Source organism: Spea bombifrons, chromosome 11 (assembly GCF_027358695.1).
Source record: "Spea bombifrons isolate aSpeBom1 chromosome 11, aSpeBom1.2.pri, whole genome shotgun sequence".
Classification (NCBI taxonomy): Eukaryota; Metazoa; Chordata; class Amphibia; order Anura; family Pelobatidae; genus Spea; species Spea bombifrons.
Genome location: NC_071097.1, coordinates 16,400,089 through 16,420,484, shown reverse-complemented (window position 1 = coordinate 16,420,484; position 20,396 = coordinate 16,400,089). Strand labels below are relative to the sequence as shown.

Below are 20,396 nucleotides of genomic sequence, written 5' to 3'. Positions count from 1 at the left end.
TTTTTCAAGCTCACTTGTAAAAGGACAGCATGAAAACCACTGCTCACATACCAGCTGATGACAGAATTAACCCAAGGAAAGAGATTTATATGGAGGTTTTGGTGGGGGAGGGGGCACAAAGACATAATATTTTTTTTTTTTCTTCCACATTATGCAATACACTTGTGCATTTCGATTCATACAAATTTAACTTTAAGGAAATTTGCCATTTTTGTCAATTCGAAGAAGAGAGGCACCACAATGAAACAAACTAAAATGAATAAGAGAGCTCAGAATTTTTCGTTTGCATCTCGTCGTTCACTCACACTCTCTCACCCTGTGTTTCAACGTCTCTACTTTCTCCACTGACTGCTTCCATATCCCAGTCTCCTTGCCCTGCAGTTCTACTACTGCTCTTGCTTCTTCTGTCTTCTTCTTCTTCTTTGCCTGCTCCTCTGTGAACCAAGCCTCTCCGTGGACTTCCTCAAAAAGGCAGAGCCTCTTGCTACACAGTCTCCCTCTGATTGGAGGAACATGGAAAAGGCTCTTGCAGTGGCTCCCCGTTTTGCAACAGTACACAGAGAGGCCAGAATAAAAAAGTTTCTGCACCCCTCTTTCTTCACCTCTGTTCCCTCTTTCGGTTTCCTTCTGCAAAAGGGCACAGCCACAGGTACAGCCTCTTACCGTTCTTCCAATCGAGGAGAGGGTGTGCCCAGAGGTTCCGCACTTTTGCAGAAGTGCACCAGGAGGCAATGAAAGAACACATGGGGAGATGTGGCCGAAGAAAGAAGTAAAAAGAAAGAATACGAAAGAACAAGAGGATGTAAAAGAAGAAGCAGAGCTGTGGGAAAGGAGACAAGGACACAGAAGCGTTCAGCGGAGAAGGAAAGAAAACACTGAGCTTGAGAGAGTATGAATGAGAGCATTAAACCGAGTGAGCGTCAAAGTGAAAGTAGAGTGAGTAGAGTGTAAAGAGCGTAGACAGTAAAAACAAATTTAGTTTCCGAATGGAAAATACCCTCTGAATTTTGTCCACACTGAAATGGTAGTAAACAAAATGTGTACGAGTACGACTGGACCAAAAACAAAGCTAAAAATTAGTCCCAACCATTTTTTGTTCTATTTGCACAAATGTATTATACAACACTAAAAATGTACATATCAAAACTTAATATAAATGTCTATCTGTTCTTTAATAGTATTTTATATATAACAAAAGAGAGACCTAGTCACAAAACCTTACAACCCATTATAGTTCAGTTAGCCAATAATGTATCATCTTTGCCAAATTTGCTCTCTCTTTTTACAGTATAATATAACATAGTAACATTCTTCAGCATCAGAAAGTAGTTTTGTTCCTTATATGATTACAATATTCAAAAATACACCCAAACAGACAATAGCTTTCTGATGTATGTTTCTTTAAAGATATAACCAATAACATAACCAATACTTACAGTTGTCAAAATAAAATTTATGAAAGTCCATTCCTTCAACAAGGTTTCCTAATGCCTCTGGTTCAAATGAGGTCAATCCTGGGTCGCAAATCTTACTACATTGCATAAAGACACAAGGATAATTTTACTTATTCATGAAAAGTATTGTGGCAACTGATCCAAGAGGTACAAGAGGAATACATAACCCATCTAAATCTGTTAAAGTGAAGATCTAGAAATAAGAAAAAAATATATACACTATATATATATATATATATACTAGATATCCTATGTATCGTTGTAAGAACAGTATAGTAACTGGAAAGTCTCTATGGTCATTACCAAATCAATTTCTGTCCTCCCCTATGTTTTCTCACCCACCTGGTCCAAAACATACTTAAATCTGCAAACACTACATATGTTTATGTTCTATGAGCATTTCAGAATTATTTCAGAAGAATTACAGACCTGTGCCCGAGATTTGAGATGCAAACAATTCAGCCTTTAATTGTACAGACAATTGTATCTAAAAACTTAGGCACTTATTAGCATTATGAACTTACGTGTAGGCTTCAAAATCCCCATTGTTAATTGCTTCAATGAGTTGCTCTGTTATCTTAATAATTTCTTGTTTTCGCACTGAGGGAACAAGCAGAAAGTCCATAAGCCAATATGCAGCCTAAAATGCATAACTTCTATTAAAAAAAAAATAAAAAAAAATATAGATAAAATAATGGTTGGAAAGTCGACAGGGAATAACATGAATGACACACATACTAGGAGGAGCACTACATAAGTACTAATCCACTGCACACCAAAAATGTTGTAGAATTAGATTTTCAACAGCAGATCTCAATATCACAAAATGTTTACACTTATACATTACATGTGGAGATAAAGGAAATACTGTAATATACCTTCCACCTTTCCCCAAAACCACTAGCTATAGAAACTCAAAAAACATCTTCCTGGCAGCTTCATTAGACTTTAGGAAGCAAAATGGTATGGGTTTCTGTTATTTCCTGCAATGCAGTTGGAAGTGAAAGTCACAATCTCACAGCTCACTGGCTCAAGTTACATCATGTAAAAGCTGGCCCCTGTGATGTTTTGTTGAACAAAGATTATCATATGATAAAGGAAGGAAAGGAGGACACCATGTTATCAGAGACACATATGGCACAAAACTCGTCAATGTGGGATTTTCTTTGGCTCATAATGTATTTGAGATTTTGTGGTGCTAGTCTGTACTTTTTTTTCTTCCCTCCTCTGGTTTTTAAAGACGGTAATGAAAACTGGAGGGTTTAGCACCATTGTTTTAGACATTAAAAGTAAAAAACAAAACAGAAAAATAAGAACAATCAAAAAATATATCTTCATATGTACAAGTTCCATTATACATAGAAATGAACGATAGACAGAGAGGAGTAGTCAAAAGTGGATAGAATGACTTTTTTTGATGACTCTACAATCTGGGTAGCGGGTACACCTCTGTGAATGCCCCACTTTTAGAACAGAATTGATTTTTTCTCTCTTGATTCTTATTTTTATATTTTATTTACTTGACTTATATGAAGGCGCAGAGCAATACACTGTTGACATCTACTAATTTTGCCATGGTATCTGGAACAAGAAGGTAATAAAACACTGGTCACATGAGTAGATAGGCTAGTCTTACTAATCTAATTTGGTGGTTCAATGTGACACCAATGACAAAGAAAAGCCACCGATATCACATATTACCTCCTAAACAAAAAGAACAGTATAGGAAAAGAACTTGTAAGAAATCATTTTTACACTCTTATTTTGTTCTGCACATTTTAGGCCTGAATGCAACTCGAGTGCTAGGAACATATGGTATCAATTAAGTGACGTAGTTTAGAGGGTCTTCTGTGGAATGCTGGTGTATCATATTACTGTTCCAATAGGATTCCGTTACGTATACCCTAACCAAATGTAAAGGGGTATAAATTGGCATGACTACAAGGACAAGGTCTCTTTCCACGCTCTCATCTTCATCTCACCAAGATACTAAGCCTACAGTACCTTTTATCAACATTTGTTCCAGCATTGGTATTGTATGAATTGATAATTTGTCATCGAATAAACCTAATTAATAGACTTTGAAGCTGTGGTCTTGATTGCTGTTTGATCACTGGAGAAGCTTAGATATTCAAGACAAAGAATATTCTAACAAATTGACGAGCCAGCCAGTCTTTAGTCAGTTTTCTACGGCGAGCCTTTACTGCACGTTTGTTTTTTACTTTTCCTCTTCCGACAAAGGGGGGATAGTGTGCAGTTGTCTGAAGAGATCAAAGAGATCCTCTGACTAAAAACAAAAAAACCTAGCAGTGTGATCAGAAGAAAGTGTAATTCGACACTACCAGACCATTACCAGACCACGTGGTGAGAAGGAAGAGCATTCCAGAACCGTGCATCGTCCTGAGAGCAGACTGAGCAAGCAACTGATCTACGGTAAGTATGGATTTTATTAATACTTTGTCTTCCGGAAGTAAACTTGAATTTACGTTTGTTCCTTATACGGCTAGTGATTCAGCTTTGTGGCATGATTTATGGCGTCAATGTGAAGATGCAAATAAGAAGATAGACAAAAAGATATTTTCTGGGAATAAGGATAAACACAAGTTGAGGAATGTAATGAAAATGATAAAGATTTTTAATACATTACTTGCTGGTGGTGATGATCTGACTAATAATGATGTTAGTCAAAGTAATTCACAGAGTAGTGACATGGTTAAAAATGAGATGCACAATGTGTGTGCAATAGAAAAGGAATGTCCTAAATGTGATTTATTAACTGAAGAGATTTCTGATTTGTCGGATTGCTTAGAAATTAAGAATTTGTTAATTACAAAATTGCAGAAAGACTTGAAACAAGTTTGTGTAATTACAAGGGGAGATAGACAAAGACACAGCTTAATTCCAGAAAATGTAGAGGATGAACCAGAGGTCAGTTCAGAACAGGAACTCCAAAGGAAGAAGCTTAGAAATAAAGCAGCAAAACTAAAATTACAGATACAAAGTGAATTAATGAAATTACTTAAAGAAATACCGCCATATAATTCTAATTTGGATGCATTTGGTAATGCAGATGTATTTGAATCGAATACAGAGAAGCATAATTTGAATAATGAACTAAGAAACAGATTATTTAAAATTTGGTTACCTACGTACATGAGTAGAAGGTTAGTAGCTCCAATAAGTTCTCCTATAGTGGAGGATGATAAAATCATCCATGGAACAGATAAGGATAGACTCCAGCAGTTGATTAAGTTTACAACTGGAAATATCAATCCAACAATTGAAATACTAGAAAATCTGAAACCTACAATTTCAGAGGATCCATTTTCTTTCTTGTTAAGATTTGAGCAGGCTTACAGATTAGTTTTTAACATTTCTGATGATGAATGTCCTGTCTCTATGATTCAAGTTTTTGTTAAAAAGTTTAACTACCTGGATCCTACTAGCATAGCAATTGCTTCGGATATGCAAACACTTGAGGATGCTGCTGCATTTATTGATAAAATCAGGAGAGAATGCAGACATGAAGGGGTTAAAATGAATGTGTCTGTAGTTAACATGGTTAATAGCAAGGATATAGGTAGAAAGGAGAGACCACATTTCATTCACCCCCCTTCTCCCCCTCAGGAATTTAAACATACCCAGATGCAGAATCCCAGGGGACACAGGTTTTGGAATAAAGAGTCTTTTCACTGTTTCTATTGCAAGAAACTGGGACATTTTAAAAGACAATGTCGCAAATTTCTCTATAATAAAAAATTAAAAGATCAAAGAAAATCAAATGGATTTGTTTACAGTTCAGATCCAAATGTATATACTAACATGGCTGTAACACCTCAAAGAGATTTACTTTACACTCCAATGATTAGGCAAATCAGGGAGATTGAAGTTAATAAAGAAAATTTACCAAATACTGGAACTACACAGGAGTATGTTTGTTGTAAGTGTCGTGAGAGTTATAATACGTAGATATATGTTGATTCAGTATACAGGGAGCTAGTATAGCAATTAACTCTAATTCATACTGTATCCCTGCACTCTGTCTTCTATGAAGATGCTTTGAATAAGTTAATTTATTTATAAGAAAAACTATATGAACAACATCAGATGTGTTATATGTTAACGTTTTGTGTTTTGTTTTATTCTGTAAGTTAAGATCCTGTAATGTTATATGTTGTATCTGTTAAACTGCAACTACATAGTGTCCATCATTTGCAGAAGTACAAGTTAGGGATATTTCCTTTCTTGCTTCTCAGGTTGATTCAAAACCTTAATTTAGTTCATGAGAACAGGGTTTTGCGTCATGACTAAAAAGGATTACTATGTATTGTATTGTATTGATCAAATATGTTTTTCCGTAATCAATTGAAGTATTAATTATTTACTATTGTCCATATTCTTAAATTCATCTCATGATCCAAATTCATGTGTTATAATTTGCTTTTTGGTTATTTTATAAAATGATGCAGTATTTAATGTTAATCATTTTAAACAAGTTCTTAAGAATCATATTAGAACATTACATCATGTTTTATAGTGAGGTGCTACAATAATAAAGGTGTTGTATCAGCTAAGATTTTGATGCTGCATATCTGTTGTGTTTTTTAGGTTGTATATAAGAATCGAATGGACAATGCAAATTATTAAAAATTCCATCATGGCAAAGACATCTGACATTCAAGAAGAGACAATCCTTTTTGTTTCTAGCAGTTCTGACGGTGACCATACTGATGATTGATGGTTCTAAGGAAGATCTACAGAGTCAAGAAGATCTACAGATTTGACAACAAATTTATAGCCAATTTAACAATACTCAAGGGTTCCCAGACATAATTAAGAAGAAAAGAGAAATTGATGATTTCAATGGTCATGTGTGTTTTGGTGTAATGAAAGGGTACTTATTAGTTTGTAACATTAGAATTAACGTCACAAGACAAAGTAATGTGAGGTTAAATGTTACGATAGGGCCTAAATATTTATTTAGTTGGACTAAAGGGACCTACACACAAGATGATAAATTTGGGTTTTGGGAACATATCATAAACAAAGTAGTTTTATTGAGTATAGTAATAGGATGCAGTAATAATGTATGTGAAGGTACATGTTTAATACCTATGGCAGATAAAGAAGAAACATTATTCATTATGAGAGTATTGGGAGTACCTGTCAGTAGTACACAATTATTATTTTATAAATTAGAGTATCCTGATTTTGTTTTTTTCCACAGATATGTCAGAACCGGAACAGTTAGACTTGTCTGCATGTTTATATTTTGTGTCCAAAATTATTTGTTTGTCTCATCAAGCTGAAACTATATATCATTCATGTTTTCATAACCAGAGCTCATGTTCAGGTACAATTCAAAGTGTGAAAACATCTAACGATCTTGTAACGCCTATAGAGAAAGGTAGAGTATGTGTACAGGTAATGTCTAATGGGGAATTGATTAAAGCGATGTTTCCTAAATGTACGCATACAGAAATATTATCGAAAGGTCTGTATTGTATTGATGGCGATCCAATAGCAATCTATATATATGGAACTCAAATTAATGTTTCTCAAATTAATTCTCAAAAATTAAATGTTTTGCCACTACAGTTTAATTTATCACAAGTAAGTGAATTTCCATGGCAAAAGTGGGCAAATGAGATAAGGAAAGATGTAGGATTTTTAAATGTCTTGCAAAAACAATTAAAAGAAGCACAGATTGTATTTCAACATGAGCAAGGTAAACTCAAAAACATAGAACATGAATGGTCAATAGTCTCAGGTACATCTTGGTGGAAAAACTTTGCTAAGTCAACAGAAATTATGGCAAAATCATCTGTTGGCTCCGCTATCACCAATGTTTTGTTACATCCATTTATTATTGTTTTATTTGTGTCTTTTATATGTATTATTTTTCAAATATGTTTATTATGGAGAATAAGAAAATCGTATTTAACAATTAGAGAAAAGATAAAGCAAGGAGAGATGATATTAAGGGAAACTTTAAGACGTAGGATGCATCAGTCTTCCACAGATTCTTTTTTATAATATTATCGTCTACATATCTTCCTGCACTCACTGAATGTGATACGAATGTGATACGAATGTTGTATGAATGGACAGCAAACATTTATTTATGGTACATAACCATAAACAGGGGGAAATGTAAGAAATCATTTTTACACTCTTATTTTGTTCTGCACATTTTAGGCCTGAATGCAACTCGAGTGCTAGGAACATATGGTATCAATTAAGTGACGTAGTTTAGAGGGTCTTCTGTGGAATGCTGGTGTATCATATTACTGTTCCAATAGGATTCCGTTACGTATACCCTAACCAAATGTAAAGGGGTATAAATTGGCATGACTACAAGGACAAGGTCTCTTTCCACGCTCTCATCTTCATCTCACCAAGATACTAAGCCTACAGTACCTTTTATCAACATTTGTTCCAGCATTGGTATTGTATGAATTGATAATTTGTCATCGAATAAACCTAATTAATAGACTTTGAAGCTGTGGTCTTGATTGCTGTTTGATCACTGGAGAAGCTTAGATATTCAAGACAAAGAATATTCTAACAGAACTGTTGGCTTCTACTTGAAGAACGTATGACCGGATGATGATTGACAGGAGAGCATGTGAAGACACTCTATATCTTAACAACTAGTGTATAGATCACAAAGGGATAATTGGGGTCATCTAACTGAAGTAATGAACGACTAAAACAAAGGAAGACAGCTATAGGTCTTGAAAGGGTAAAAACCAACACAAACACCTAACTAGAAACCAACAGAATTATCTAATTATCTATTAACTACAGCCATCCAGTGGCTAACTTACACAGTGAACTGCTATGTGAAAATGGTACAACTGGAGTGAGCACATGCTCCCTCTGGGGGTGCTCTATCTCCAGAGTGTGACCTGGGCTCTCCCAGGCAAGCAGTTTGTCTTCACAAGACATGGTAGCTGCAAAAATAAACATAAGCATTAACAGAAGAATGTGGGTGTGAAAAATAATGGGTATACCAGCTACACTTTAACAACACAAAAGGCAGCCAAAAGAAAGGACGCAATATAAAAATAAAACAGATGCACCCAGTATAAAATATTTAAAAACGGATGATTCTTGATTGTCATTGATGGCATACAAAGCCTGTATGGTCTTTGGACGGTAAACTCACAAGAGCTTCTTCAGTACATCTTAACATGTGTAAATATTGTTATCTAATGTAATAGCACTACAAAATCTACTGGTACTCTATAAACAAAGCTAATGTAATGGACTGATATTATGCAGGTGAAGGTAGTTGGCAATAACTCAACAGCTAGAGATGCCATTTATTCATTCCAGGCCTGAACCCTATTTATTTCAGTGATGATGCCATTTTATAAGATATGTTCGACAATACCACTGACAAAATATCAAGAAAAAATAATCTATCTACAAAACCATGTTTTTCAAAATCAATAAAACTGATAAGCCTGCTCCAAAAATATTTCCAAATGACGTACATCACAATGGAAAATTCACCATCCACATCCTACTTTTTGGAGTTTACAGGAATATCTTGATTTTAGAGACCTTTAGTCAGGGTGCAAATGCACAGAAGGATTCCCCAAGATTTGATCTACGCATTTGTTTTCCTCCCCTATGACCAGTTACATCTCGAGATCAGCAGTGCACTTTAGCACATGCTTGCACAACAATTCAAGGGAGTCTAACATGATCCCTGTGTGTGCAAAAAAAAGCTCCCATTGATCTTGGGAATGTTTTCCTAACAGTGACTGCAGCATCCTCAGAAAGTAGATGGCATTTTTAAATTTATTTTACAAATTCATGAATGCATATTAACATACTTACATATGCATTTATGTTTGGGGAAGTTGTTTGGGACAGTAAACTGTCCCTTTAAATTGCAATATGCCAAGTCACCCCTAACATACTATATAAAGTTTGTAAGTTTATAAACATTCAATTCATTTTTTTACAAATATAAGAAGAAACCACGAGGAGGACCAATACGGTCACCAAACCCACTCATTAAGGCCAAATAAAAAAAGTTGTCTAACAGCAGTTTTTAGGCACTGATATTGTGTTTGTGTTGAACAGGGTAATGGGCACAGAAGGAGCAAATCACAGCACTCCACTCTGGACTTACTGGCTGAGACACACATACCAATGTGGGATTGTGTGGACCGATTCTGTATTTTGCTTTCACTTTGGCTCCATCCTTGGAGAAACAAAGGGCCATCTCCAGGACAGAAAAAAGATCCTGATCAGTTTGCAGAAAGTTAGCAAAATACATAAAAAACACTTAAAGAATGGCAAAATACTTAGTCTTGTTGATTACCCATCGTACGGCTACAGCTAAGGGAGCTGCCTGTCTCATAACACATTTTACATGATGTGTACTGTATTTTAACTGCAATGCACACAATATTTTCCCCCAGGTGCAACTATTTCAACCACTGATACAGTCAACCCAATCTAAAATCATCACAACATTGTTATAAATAGTACTAATAAAATGTATTCCGTTATCTGCTATTTTCCAATAACTCAAGGGCATCCTCATTACATGATATTATGAGGCAATATCATAATATAAAGTGAGACATTCACATTCATAAGCTTTTTTACCCGGTGTAAGGAATCGTATTTACAAAATACAGCAAGACAGCTAATCATTTTAACCCATTAACCGTATATTATGAATGACCTATGAATGAGCTTTTTTCCACAAGCAGGCTCTAGGGTTTGTGAATAGCTAAATTAGTACTTCTTGTAGAAAAAGTATCTCACTAAAGGATAAACAAATAAGTACTTTTACTGAACTTTGTGGTTGAGCACATAAACATGATCCATACACAATAATCACACAGAATAACACACTAAAACCACAGAAAACTTTCGACATAAAAAAATGAAAATGCATAGCACAATGCATTATGCACCAAATAAAAAAAAAAACACGAAACAAAAACAATTTTCTGGCAGATAAACAATTGGCCCATCTAGTCTGCCTATAAAAACTGTCCTGTCTCTTCCTCCTGTATTTATAATTTGTTACATAATATTTTTATCCTCTTCCCTAGCTATGCAATCTCTCATTCAACCCAACTTGTCAGATATAAGAAAAAACTGTACAAAACGTCTTCATAAATACTCCAACATAGCCTACGCTATAACCCATTTTCAGTTTAAAACATAACCATTTAGGGCAGATTGGGTCTTGGAGAGAAGCAGAATGATTGAGTGTGTACCCACACACACACAATATATTGAATAGTATACAAAAAACAGTAAGTATTAAGAAAAAAAAAACATGTTTTATCCCCACTGCTGCTGTTCACGCAGCAAGGCTCCATTTTTCAGGAAGGTCTAGAAAGACCCTCTCAATATTGTTTTCGGCAGAAGTTCAGGCATTCTGTGATTTTGGTATAAGCAACGTTCGTGTCATTACACCAGATCAATCAGCAGGAAGCTAGTGATGCTAACTCCTTTTGTCACAACCTTCAGAGATAACAGGGGATATTTTGGTAATCTGTTCACGATTCTTAGCCTCTCAGTCGTTAAGCAATACACACCTTTCAGATCTTCATCTTCAGTTGTAGTATTGCAGCTCTCAGTGGAGCCCTGTAAAACAGAACACATTTAAAGTTTAGAACAGGGACAGAACCTAAGAGCAGATGTTTGTTTAAGAGTACAAGTGGCAAATAATGGTTTCTCACGTGGAACAAGGTTGATATTGGTTCAACATAAACAAGAGCATTGTTGGGCTCTGTGCCTTGTAGGCTGTGACATTAGTGTGCACCCAGTTCCCAGTATATCTGTGCCCTATTTTGTGATGGCTTATTCCTTGTATCTGTCCTGCCACACCCTATATTTCTGTTTCTCTCCTACCTGTTCCAGTTTCACCCTTACTTACCGTTTAAGTTTGGGTGTTATGTTTTTTAGTTTAGGGCTAGTGTTGCCTGGTGTGTAGTACACTGAGGTGGTGGCAAGCTTAAATCTTGTGCCCATATGATAAACTAAGCATTCACATGTTTTTCATCAGTGCTAGGTCATAGACCTACTCTGCATGCTTCTTTTGTATATATAGATATGTTTTTAATGCTTGCCTATCTCCATGTTGTTTACTTTTGTCTGCTATAACTGCTTGCCATCTGTATCTGCCTAGGAACCTGTACCCACAGTTATAGCTTACGTTTGTCTTTGCTTCTGTACTGGATATCTACTAATATGTACCCTAGACATCCTCCCACAACATCAGCCCCCCCCCCCCACGAACTGTGGGTTGCAACAGCAAGTTCACTTATTGAAAATTAAGCAAGAAAGATTTGGGGGTTCCATCTCACTAAAATTGTTTTATATGTACAAAATATATACAACTGTAAGTGTGTTAAAGACAGGTGAACAATTTCAGCTGAATGCTACGATGAGTGACAGGATGGGAAACAGCGACTACGCCTCTTACTTTTGTACCATCTGTTGCATTGTGGACAACTGTTGTTTGAGGTTCCTGGAATAAAGAAGAACAAATTTAGAAAACAAACCTTATTGTAACACAAACATATCCAACATTGCCCCAACAGTTTTGAAAACCACACATGCCATTAAAACTAGGATAGCGGTTCTTATGCATACCAACAATTGCAAAGCACAAAAGTGAGAGTGCACGGTTTTCCACTCATACCAATAGGAAACCAGTCAGATACAGTCCAGGCTACAGAGGGAATTATATAAAGAAAAAAAATGCAATAATCCACTGACAAAAGTATAAACAAAGCATTTCAGTGGTAGAAAACATGAAACATTTCAATTACTAAAGGAAGTCAAACATACTGTTGAGTACATCTCAACAGGGTATCCTTTATAGATCCTAAAACCTTTGGAATAAGGCAAAATGAGATTGCAAGAATATGAAGCCATTTTGCTAGGACACAAACATGAAACACTGACTTTGTGTGTCTGTCTATATGCGTTTCTAGAATACGGAAATAACGCAATACTCAAGAGAATCTGCACTATGGAGATTAAACAGCTGTCAGAACAATACTCATGCTAATAAGCTTTGACAGAGATGCAACAATTAGCTATATAATTACATTTGGAAGCTGATCTCTATAAAGGGAAATGTTTGAATTAAGGTTCAATTACTTGCAATCATAAATGATTGACTAGGGCATATATAGATGGTAGACATAAGGGAAAACATCTAGCTTCCTGCCATGTACTGTACTGCATGTCACAGGATAGACATGTGACATGCATTTCAGTAAATAGGGCAATCATTACATTTTATTCAGATCAGTAAAACTATTGATATAATACATGATACTTTGCTGGATACTAGAAAAACAACAATAGACACATATCTGGATCAGTGCCAAAGTTAACCCTCTGAGTTCTAGGAAGATGACCATGGGATTTGCTTGCCCATCCTGCATTTATTCTGCTGACCAACAGAATTGTAATGTCTGCGTTATATAACACACAAGAAATCACATTGTTTATAAGAAATCCCTTTTAAGACTGTCTAAATCTGAATTAACAGAAAATAATGCATAGAGATATAAGAAGGTCACTCAAAGAAATCATTAACTACTCACATACCACTGATGTACATACACAACAATGAACCTTTAAGCACTTTTGCTTAACTGTATACACTCTGGAAGAGAGCCAAAGGCAATGCTTACCGAGTCTACAGAAAAATCATTTTCTGAAAACTCACTGGATAAATATACTGGACAAAATAAGGTATGATGTACTGAATAGGATAGCACCACAAACAATGATTGCATATTTTTTTAAACATTTTCCCCTAACCTGTAATCTGCAATGTCGCATGGCCCTTGTCTCAGTTCTTTGCATTAAATTCACAATATGCTATGGGTCAGAGATGGGCAGCTCCGGGAATGAAGAGATCATTGACATGTATCCATAAATTAACTCATGCTGTACCAAACTTTTATTATAGGAGATCTTTATGGAAACTTAACACACAAGTCAGTAAACCATTAATGGTCAGACAAACAGTTTCAGATCATATGTAGCCCATCTCTGCCCCAGACAACTTGCAATTTCACGAATATACCATTTTTTTATGCATATCATGCAGCACCTCCAATTGAGGAAAGTTGGCCACCAGTCACTACTAAGCCATCTAGCTGAGACCATCATAATATATTGGGCTTGTGGCCCAGAATAGGGTGTGTTTTTCAAATAATAAAAACATACATTTTCAAAAGGCAGAATTCTATTGGCTGAGAGGAGACACTGCAGCCAGTAACAAGCTGATGGCCATATTTGGTTTGGTCTGCAGCACTGTTCATAGATAGAATCTCAGTTATAAGGCTTTGCCAAAAATAGGAGGTGCCTCACTTTACTCAACAAGGAGTTAAACAGAAAATGTTATTTTAAATACATGTCATATTACCAGCATATTCCCAGTTTCCAAAAAGCACAAACCCGACAACCAAATCAAAGGTTAGTTGGAGACCGGTCTGATGGAAATGCAACACAATTAAGCGCACCATGGTACAATGGTACTAGCCTGGTAACTGCATGCATCCTGTCCTAGCTTGACAGAACAAAGAAAATAATCAAGCACTTTAATGCGGAAGAATTTGGAAGATTCCCGGGGGAACAGGGATCTTTACTAGGAAGCATTCTGCATTATTTCGCGATGCCTTGTTTTAAAGAATGATCCTATGTAGAATAAATAGGAGAACAGAAACAAATGAAGGCACCACTTTATATTATGAACCCAAGCTATTGGTTGATAATCTGAAATCTTAAATATTTGCTATTTAAAAGCATTGTGACTTTTAAATATTAATGAGAGAATGCAGTTCCAGCTTAGTAAACCATAGGGATATAATAATGGTCATCATGTTAGTTCTATAGTTAAACCCTACCCTGCATGTTTACTGGCCTCCTGGTTCCTTAAAGGGAAACCACCATTGATAAACTTTCTGCCCCAATTTTAATGTACACTACAGCGTTTTAGCATTTGCACACAAAAATGTATGTAGAAATGTGCATTTCCTTGTAGAATTAACCCACAATGAATGTGAATTTTTCTTCAGGGTACATAAAGTTTTACATATATTTCTGGGGGGGGGTTTTGCCAAATGTTTTTACTTAGGAGAAATATTTATCTCCACTATAGTTTCCCTTGAACTCTTTCACAACCAGATGTGGGTAGCGTGGCAACGCAGTGCTTGCTTAACTGGTAGCGAAAAAGTTGATTTATTGCTAATACCATATAAGAATAACAGAAACCCCTTTAGAGTCCAGGGGGCCATTCTCATCCTCCCTCTCACTCAATGTGTGAAAAGAAGGAAAACACAAAAAAATATCCCCATACACTGTTAAACTAAACATGAACAAAACAATTAAACACAAGGAAATATAAAAAGGCAAACATGAACACTGGATGTCAGAACACAAGCGGCATCCCCATTGCTCACAAAGTAAACATAAAGAAACCCATGAAGAAGTAATAGATGGGGAAGATACCATTGTTGTCTGCAATGGGGGATTTTCTTTTGCTGGGCTTACTATGCTGTTTTTGTTGTTGGTCTGCGGCTGAGATAGAAAAACAGATGGTTTAGTCCTGTTGATGGGCTGAACATGTCACAAGAAAATTATTTTGCTGGCTCTCTCCAACACGTTTTATTGGAAAAATATTAGTTGCCTTAGAAACCAGTGGGATAAAAATCTATATAGAAAAATAATACAATTCTCAATATTGGAATGGATAACAATGAGACAAAACAGTCTGGTGACACTACAATGAATACTGGTTCGAGAAACAGAAGTCTGTGGGGAAAGAAAAAAAACAAAAAACGTTGACATGATTTGCAATTCCTTGTAATGAGATAGTTGGCATAACATCTTGCTCAGAACTGTAAAAAAAACATTTACTCAAAAATGGACCAAAGGAAAAAAAAGATATTGAAAGCTTGAGTGCACAGTGTGGTATGGATGCAGGAAAAATACCTTGGTTTTATATAGAGAAACAGCATATGAAGTGAATGAGAAGCAAAAGTCAAACCTATGGTGCTTCGGATATACAACAAAATATGAACAGACACTGACAATAGGTGTGACTAATGCCTGTATACGTCAACATAGAAACAAGTCATATCCATCTGATGCGATCAAAAATCTTTGAATAATTTAAGCCACATGTTCACCCTTACTCACAACATGAAGGATTACTTATAAAGACCAATTCTGGTTAAAATTAGCTAAAAATAAAGCAACTAAACAATCCTGTTCCATTGATTGCTATGCTCGCCGTTCTGTTTTTCAAAATTGTCTGAATACATAGCACATATGACTATGTAGAATAGAGTGATTCTGCAAAGTTTGAAAAGTGATTATATAGGCATAGTAACATTTGTTTGGTCCGGAGCTCCATTACTAAAACCTGGTTATCCTGTTACTAGTAGAGACCAGTAGCGAATTTGTCAGGGCCATATCTAATTTCCCTACAAAAAAATGGTGAATTAAAAAAATAAAACTTTTCTTACTTTTATTTGAAAAATCTTTTACTCATCTACAAAAGTTAATGAAAAAACCTGCTAAATAGATTCTAGTATTTGCCCCGGGTTTAGAAATACCCAAATTTTTTTTGCAAGTTATAGGGCAATAAGAACAAGTGGCATTTTGCTATCTGTAAAACATCTTTGAAGCTGGCTAATTCAACTTATATCAGATCACATTTTTTGAAAACTAGACACCCCAGGGTATTTCAAATGCTGGTATTTTAACCCTTTGCATGCACAAATTCTACCACCAGCCTTTGTCAAAGTTTAGTCATTTTTGTGTTTTTTTTCCCACACACATTGTACTTCAGGTATGAATTTAGAGCCCACTATGCGTTCAGCAACATCTCCTGGGTACAGTGATACTACCAATGCATGGGTTTGTTGGGTTGTTTGGGAGGTGTGCTTTTATTTCTCCATTTTGACATCTGGTCAGTCTGCGCCTATGCCCTCTTTGGGACATTTTTGAACGTGGCAATTCAATTTACTATATTAAACCATTTTTTTTTTTTTTAATAGACACCCCGTGGAAATTCGAAATACTAGTATTTTAACTTTTTTTGGGAAGATACAGCGCTAATTTAGCTCGTGTTTATAAAAACTTGGAACTGGATGGTTCCCCTGATGGTGACATCACTGCATTATTATTTTTAAATGTTACCAATTTTTTTTTTTATTTTTAAAGGACACCATCTTGTGAGAGGAAAAATCTCTCACAGTGGCGCTTGTGACAGCTTTTTGGATCTGTCACTGTGCACCCGGGGTTGGGTTTTCGCTGTTGCCGAGTGCCTCACTTTTAGCCTTTCAGCTAAACCATTGAACCTTAGGAGGTGATTGTTGTTCGCTTCCTAAGCTCTTTAAAATCAGGCATCCACACATTTCCCCTGCTCCCGTTCTCTGTGTTGCTGAATGCCAGGCACGTCATTAGTCATTAACTGACCATTTTTTCTGTGACATGCCTGGTGCATCATTGGTCATTAAGGGGTTAATATGCATCCTTTACCTGTAAGGAGGAAAAAAAACAATTTTGCGCTTCGCTATTCACGTCAGTTTTACCAGCCAGTCAAGTGCTCTTAATGGAAAGAATTTCCGCAGATGCATGAAGGGTGTGCCAGCACTGTAGATGGTTAGTGGTAAGTATCCTGTGCATGCGCGATGCTGAACAGGAGATAGTAGGTGGGGAAAGGGTGTAAAAGCCTTACCTGAGATAGAATTTGCAGCCCTGTAGTTCAAGCTGCCCTCCTCCTCCATGGCCTATCAATTCATGTCATGGAGTGAATGTTTTGAAGCGGCCAAAAAAAAAAAGATAGCACTCCCATCAAAATGAATGGGTGCACTTTTTGCATATATATGCGCACAGGGGTCTGAACATATCACACACACACACACATATATATATCTCACATTATATATATATATATATATATATATATATATATATATCACAGCTATGTAAAGATACATATGCATATGGGGATTATTATACTTATTAAAGTGCATATGTTGGTTGGCATGGCTATGACGGGAACCAGAGTCTCAAAGGTTAAACATTGACTGTCCAGGGTCCTGGGGAAGTTCTTTCTGAAGCTTTGAAACCCAAGAACCAGTCAAGACGTGGTTGCAAGTGTAAGTGTTTTTTTAGGGAAAAAACACAGCCAACAAATGGGGGATTGAGACAACCAACAATGATCAATCAATATCAGAGGAAGTGTGTAAACACCTACAGCTGGTATGGGGAAACGACAGCTCATATGGAAAAGTCAGTTCTTTAAACAGCAGCCAGAGGGCCCCCTTCTTGCTCCATGTTACACTATGAGCAAAAGGCACCCAATCATGTTAAGCTATAGAGTGTGACAATCTGAGAAGAATCTACACTCAGTTTTACTGTTATGGGGATGGGCACAGGCCATTAAGCCTGGCTTAACCTTTTCTGCATATAGCTGCCTAATGCTGAACCCTAGGACATGCTCACAAATGCTCTGCCATGATGAACATTCCATCACAGTGTCCTTTTAATTTCAATGCAGTCAATACAGACAAGGGGTGGTTTGGAGAGGGAGCCTCCGGCAGATTCCCAGTCGCTGGGACTGCCAGGCGAAAGGAGATCGGCCGGTGCGGTTATCGTACGGACACCGGCTATCTCGAGGTCCGTCCCGGGGGAAATTTTGAACGGTTGTCGCTCAGGGTACCTTTGGCCGATCGCACTGCTTTTTGGACAGGATACCCCAGGACCCCAAGCTATCCATCGGCACCCAGGGATCGCCCCAACTCCTACGGAATCACCCCGAGAATTACGGAAAAAGCCATACGGACATTGCGGGGCTCTGTGGCCTAAGCGTGGTGCCTGACCTGTATATAAGCCTGTGTGTTTCCCAATAAAGTGTTCTTCTTTCCCTTGACATTAGTCTCATCTAATGCTTCAGGGACCTGCTATATCACCTATTGTCCTTCTCAGGACAATCTCTGCACCGTCTGTAGCTGCGCCTCGTCGAGCTGCGGGGGTAGGTTCGGAGGGACACCGGGCCAGTTCCTGAACGCTGCCCCGCTAGTATCATATAGCGCTGGCAGCGGTTTAACCCTTTCGGTCCCGGCAGGAAGCATTGCAGAACCGACGGGCGTACTCAGCCGGGGTACAAGGCGTGCCCGTCACACAACCATACTACATCACACCACAAAATATAAACATTAATACGTGTATATACATTAACAATATAATGAGAAGTAAAATAAGGAAAATGGAAACTGCTGCTATCATAGCTTTTTAGCTCAACTATATTATTGCAAAAAAAATAATCAGATCTTGTGAGTTTTTTTTTTTTTTTTTTTTTTTTTTTTACAATTAAGGTAACTTTAAGAAATATTTCATTTGAATATTAACCTCAAGGAATTTGAGGCAGCTCCTGTATCCTGTCCTCTCAGTTAGGATATTTAAACCAGCATGGGCATAATGCTATCTTCCCCATAGTACCTGACCAAGGACTGATAGGGGGTTAAACCCCTTATATCAGGAAAAATGGGCAGATTAGATGGGCCGAATGGTTCTTATCTGCCGTCAAATTCTGTTTCTCTCTCCTCTCCTCACCCCAGCCTTACAAAGGATGTAACAGGTCACAAATGACTTAACATTGAGGAGTAATCATGCAGATGGTTGATCCCATGCTATACACATTAGAACGTTTGTTTATTTGTTTTATAGAGCAATAAAATAGGAAACTGACAGATTTGTTTTACTAAAGGATAATCAGCGTGGTACATGTTCAATTATGAAACATCTATAAAATGAATGTTTAAAGCTGTATAAACCAAGTGCGTTTATAACTATACAATGTCAAGCACGATACACTGGTCCTATAACAGACTGACCCCTAACTTGTATTTGTAATCAGGACTAAAGGGTTTAAGATGTACAAGTAGTCTATTTTAAGCTAAAACAACAGATCATCCAGATTCCCAGAGTATGACTCACTCCACATTAACTTTCTTGTCACAGCTCCAGCAACAGGATTGGGCTGGTGCTCCAAGCTTTTCTCAAGAAGTCTGTCTGAAGGCAATACAACCTTATGCTGCCACAACTGCTGTGGCATTTGCCAGGAAGATTTGTCATTGCTTATGTTGGGTAATAAGTAGGCTCTACCTACCATTTGAATAAATCATCTTTTTTGTTTTCCTCCACAGATAACTAGTACCGTATTTCCCCTCGATATTGTTAGTTGTTTGTGTACAACACAGGAAGACAAAGTCATACCTCTAAGCATTACAATAAGATGGAAATTTCAATTCAATCATGATGTATAGTAGATTTGGAAAATGGCTCCCTAATTCCGCAAGCACTATGTAATTTCAGATGAAAATAAACGATGGGTTAATACTATCATCTATCTCCTAGCTCTATTAAATAGGCACAATACTTCTGACTGGTCTAACTAATGAGGCTCTTGGTATCTAAAAATCTTACAAATAAGTCACATCTCTAATAAGTCCAAGTGATCTTTGTGTATAAGAGCAATGAGATCTTTTGTTGTGGTGCACGCAGCTTCCCTGCTGAGCCAGAGGTGGATCCAGAGCCTGACCTCGGGAAGGGCAATCACACTAACACACACATCCAGAAACTTACACTAATGCACCCACACAGACACTCACACCAACACAACTAGACACTCAGCACTAATCACACTAGATTAACTATCCAAAGTTTATGTTTATTACTCCTCACCTCATGTTAATTTTGGGGTGTAGGCATTGTTTTGCCCAGGGCATACAATGCTGTTGCGATGGCCTGACTGCAAGTAATATTATTTGCACAGAGAAAAGCACAATGGAACAGAAATTTTAAACTCAATGGCCAAAACACCTCATACATGTGACTCGTCCAAGAGAAAGTCTCATGGCC

General features: G+C 36.9%; 2 protein-coding genes across 14 annotated transcripts in view; one reads left to right on the top strand and one right to left on the bottom strand.

Moving 5' to 3' along the window:
• Nucleotides 1–20,396, top strand: part of NDUFV1 (NADH:ubiquinone oxidoreductase core subunit V1) — a 587,185-nt gene that overhangs the window by 207,685 nt on the left and 359,104 nt on the right. The gene's annotated exons all lie outside the window — the stretch shown is intronic.
• CAMK2G (calcium/calmodulin dependent protein kinase II gamma) overlaps nt 1–20,396 on the bottom strand; it is a 125,271-nt gene that overhangs the window by 765 nt on the left and 104,110 nt on the right. For 4 of the 13 annotated variants that reach the window (XM_053450563.1, XM_053450564.1, XM_053450565.1 and 1 more), the window contains 6 exons: nt 14,973–15,041; nt 11,923–11,967; nt 11,033–11,081; nt 8,285–8,410; nt 1,979–2,054; nt 1,437–1,531 (listed from right to left, as the gene is read on the bottom strand). In XM_053450563.1, coding sequence (XP_053306538.1) covers nt 1,437–1,531; nt 1,979–2,054; nt 8,285–8,410; nt 11,033–11,081; nt 11,923–11,967; nt 14,973–15,041 — 460 coding nt within the window. Of the gene's footprint in view, nt 1–1,436; nt 1,532–1,978; nt 2,055–8,284; nt 8,411–9,603; nt 9,718–11,032; nt 11,082–11,922; nt 11,968–14,972; nt 15,042–20,396 lie in introns of all 13 variants that reach the window. The other 9 variants (XM_053450568.1, XM_053450569.1, XM_053450571.1 and 6 more) reach the window with 4 other exon arrangements.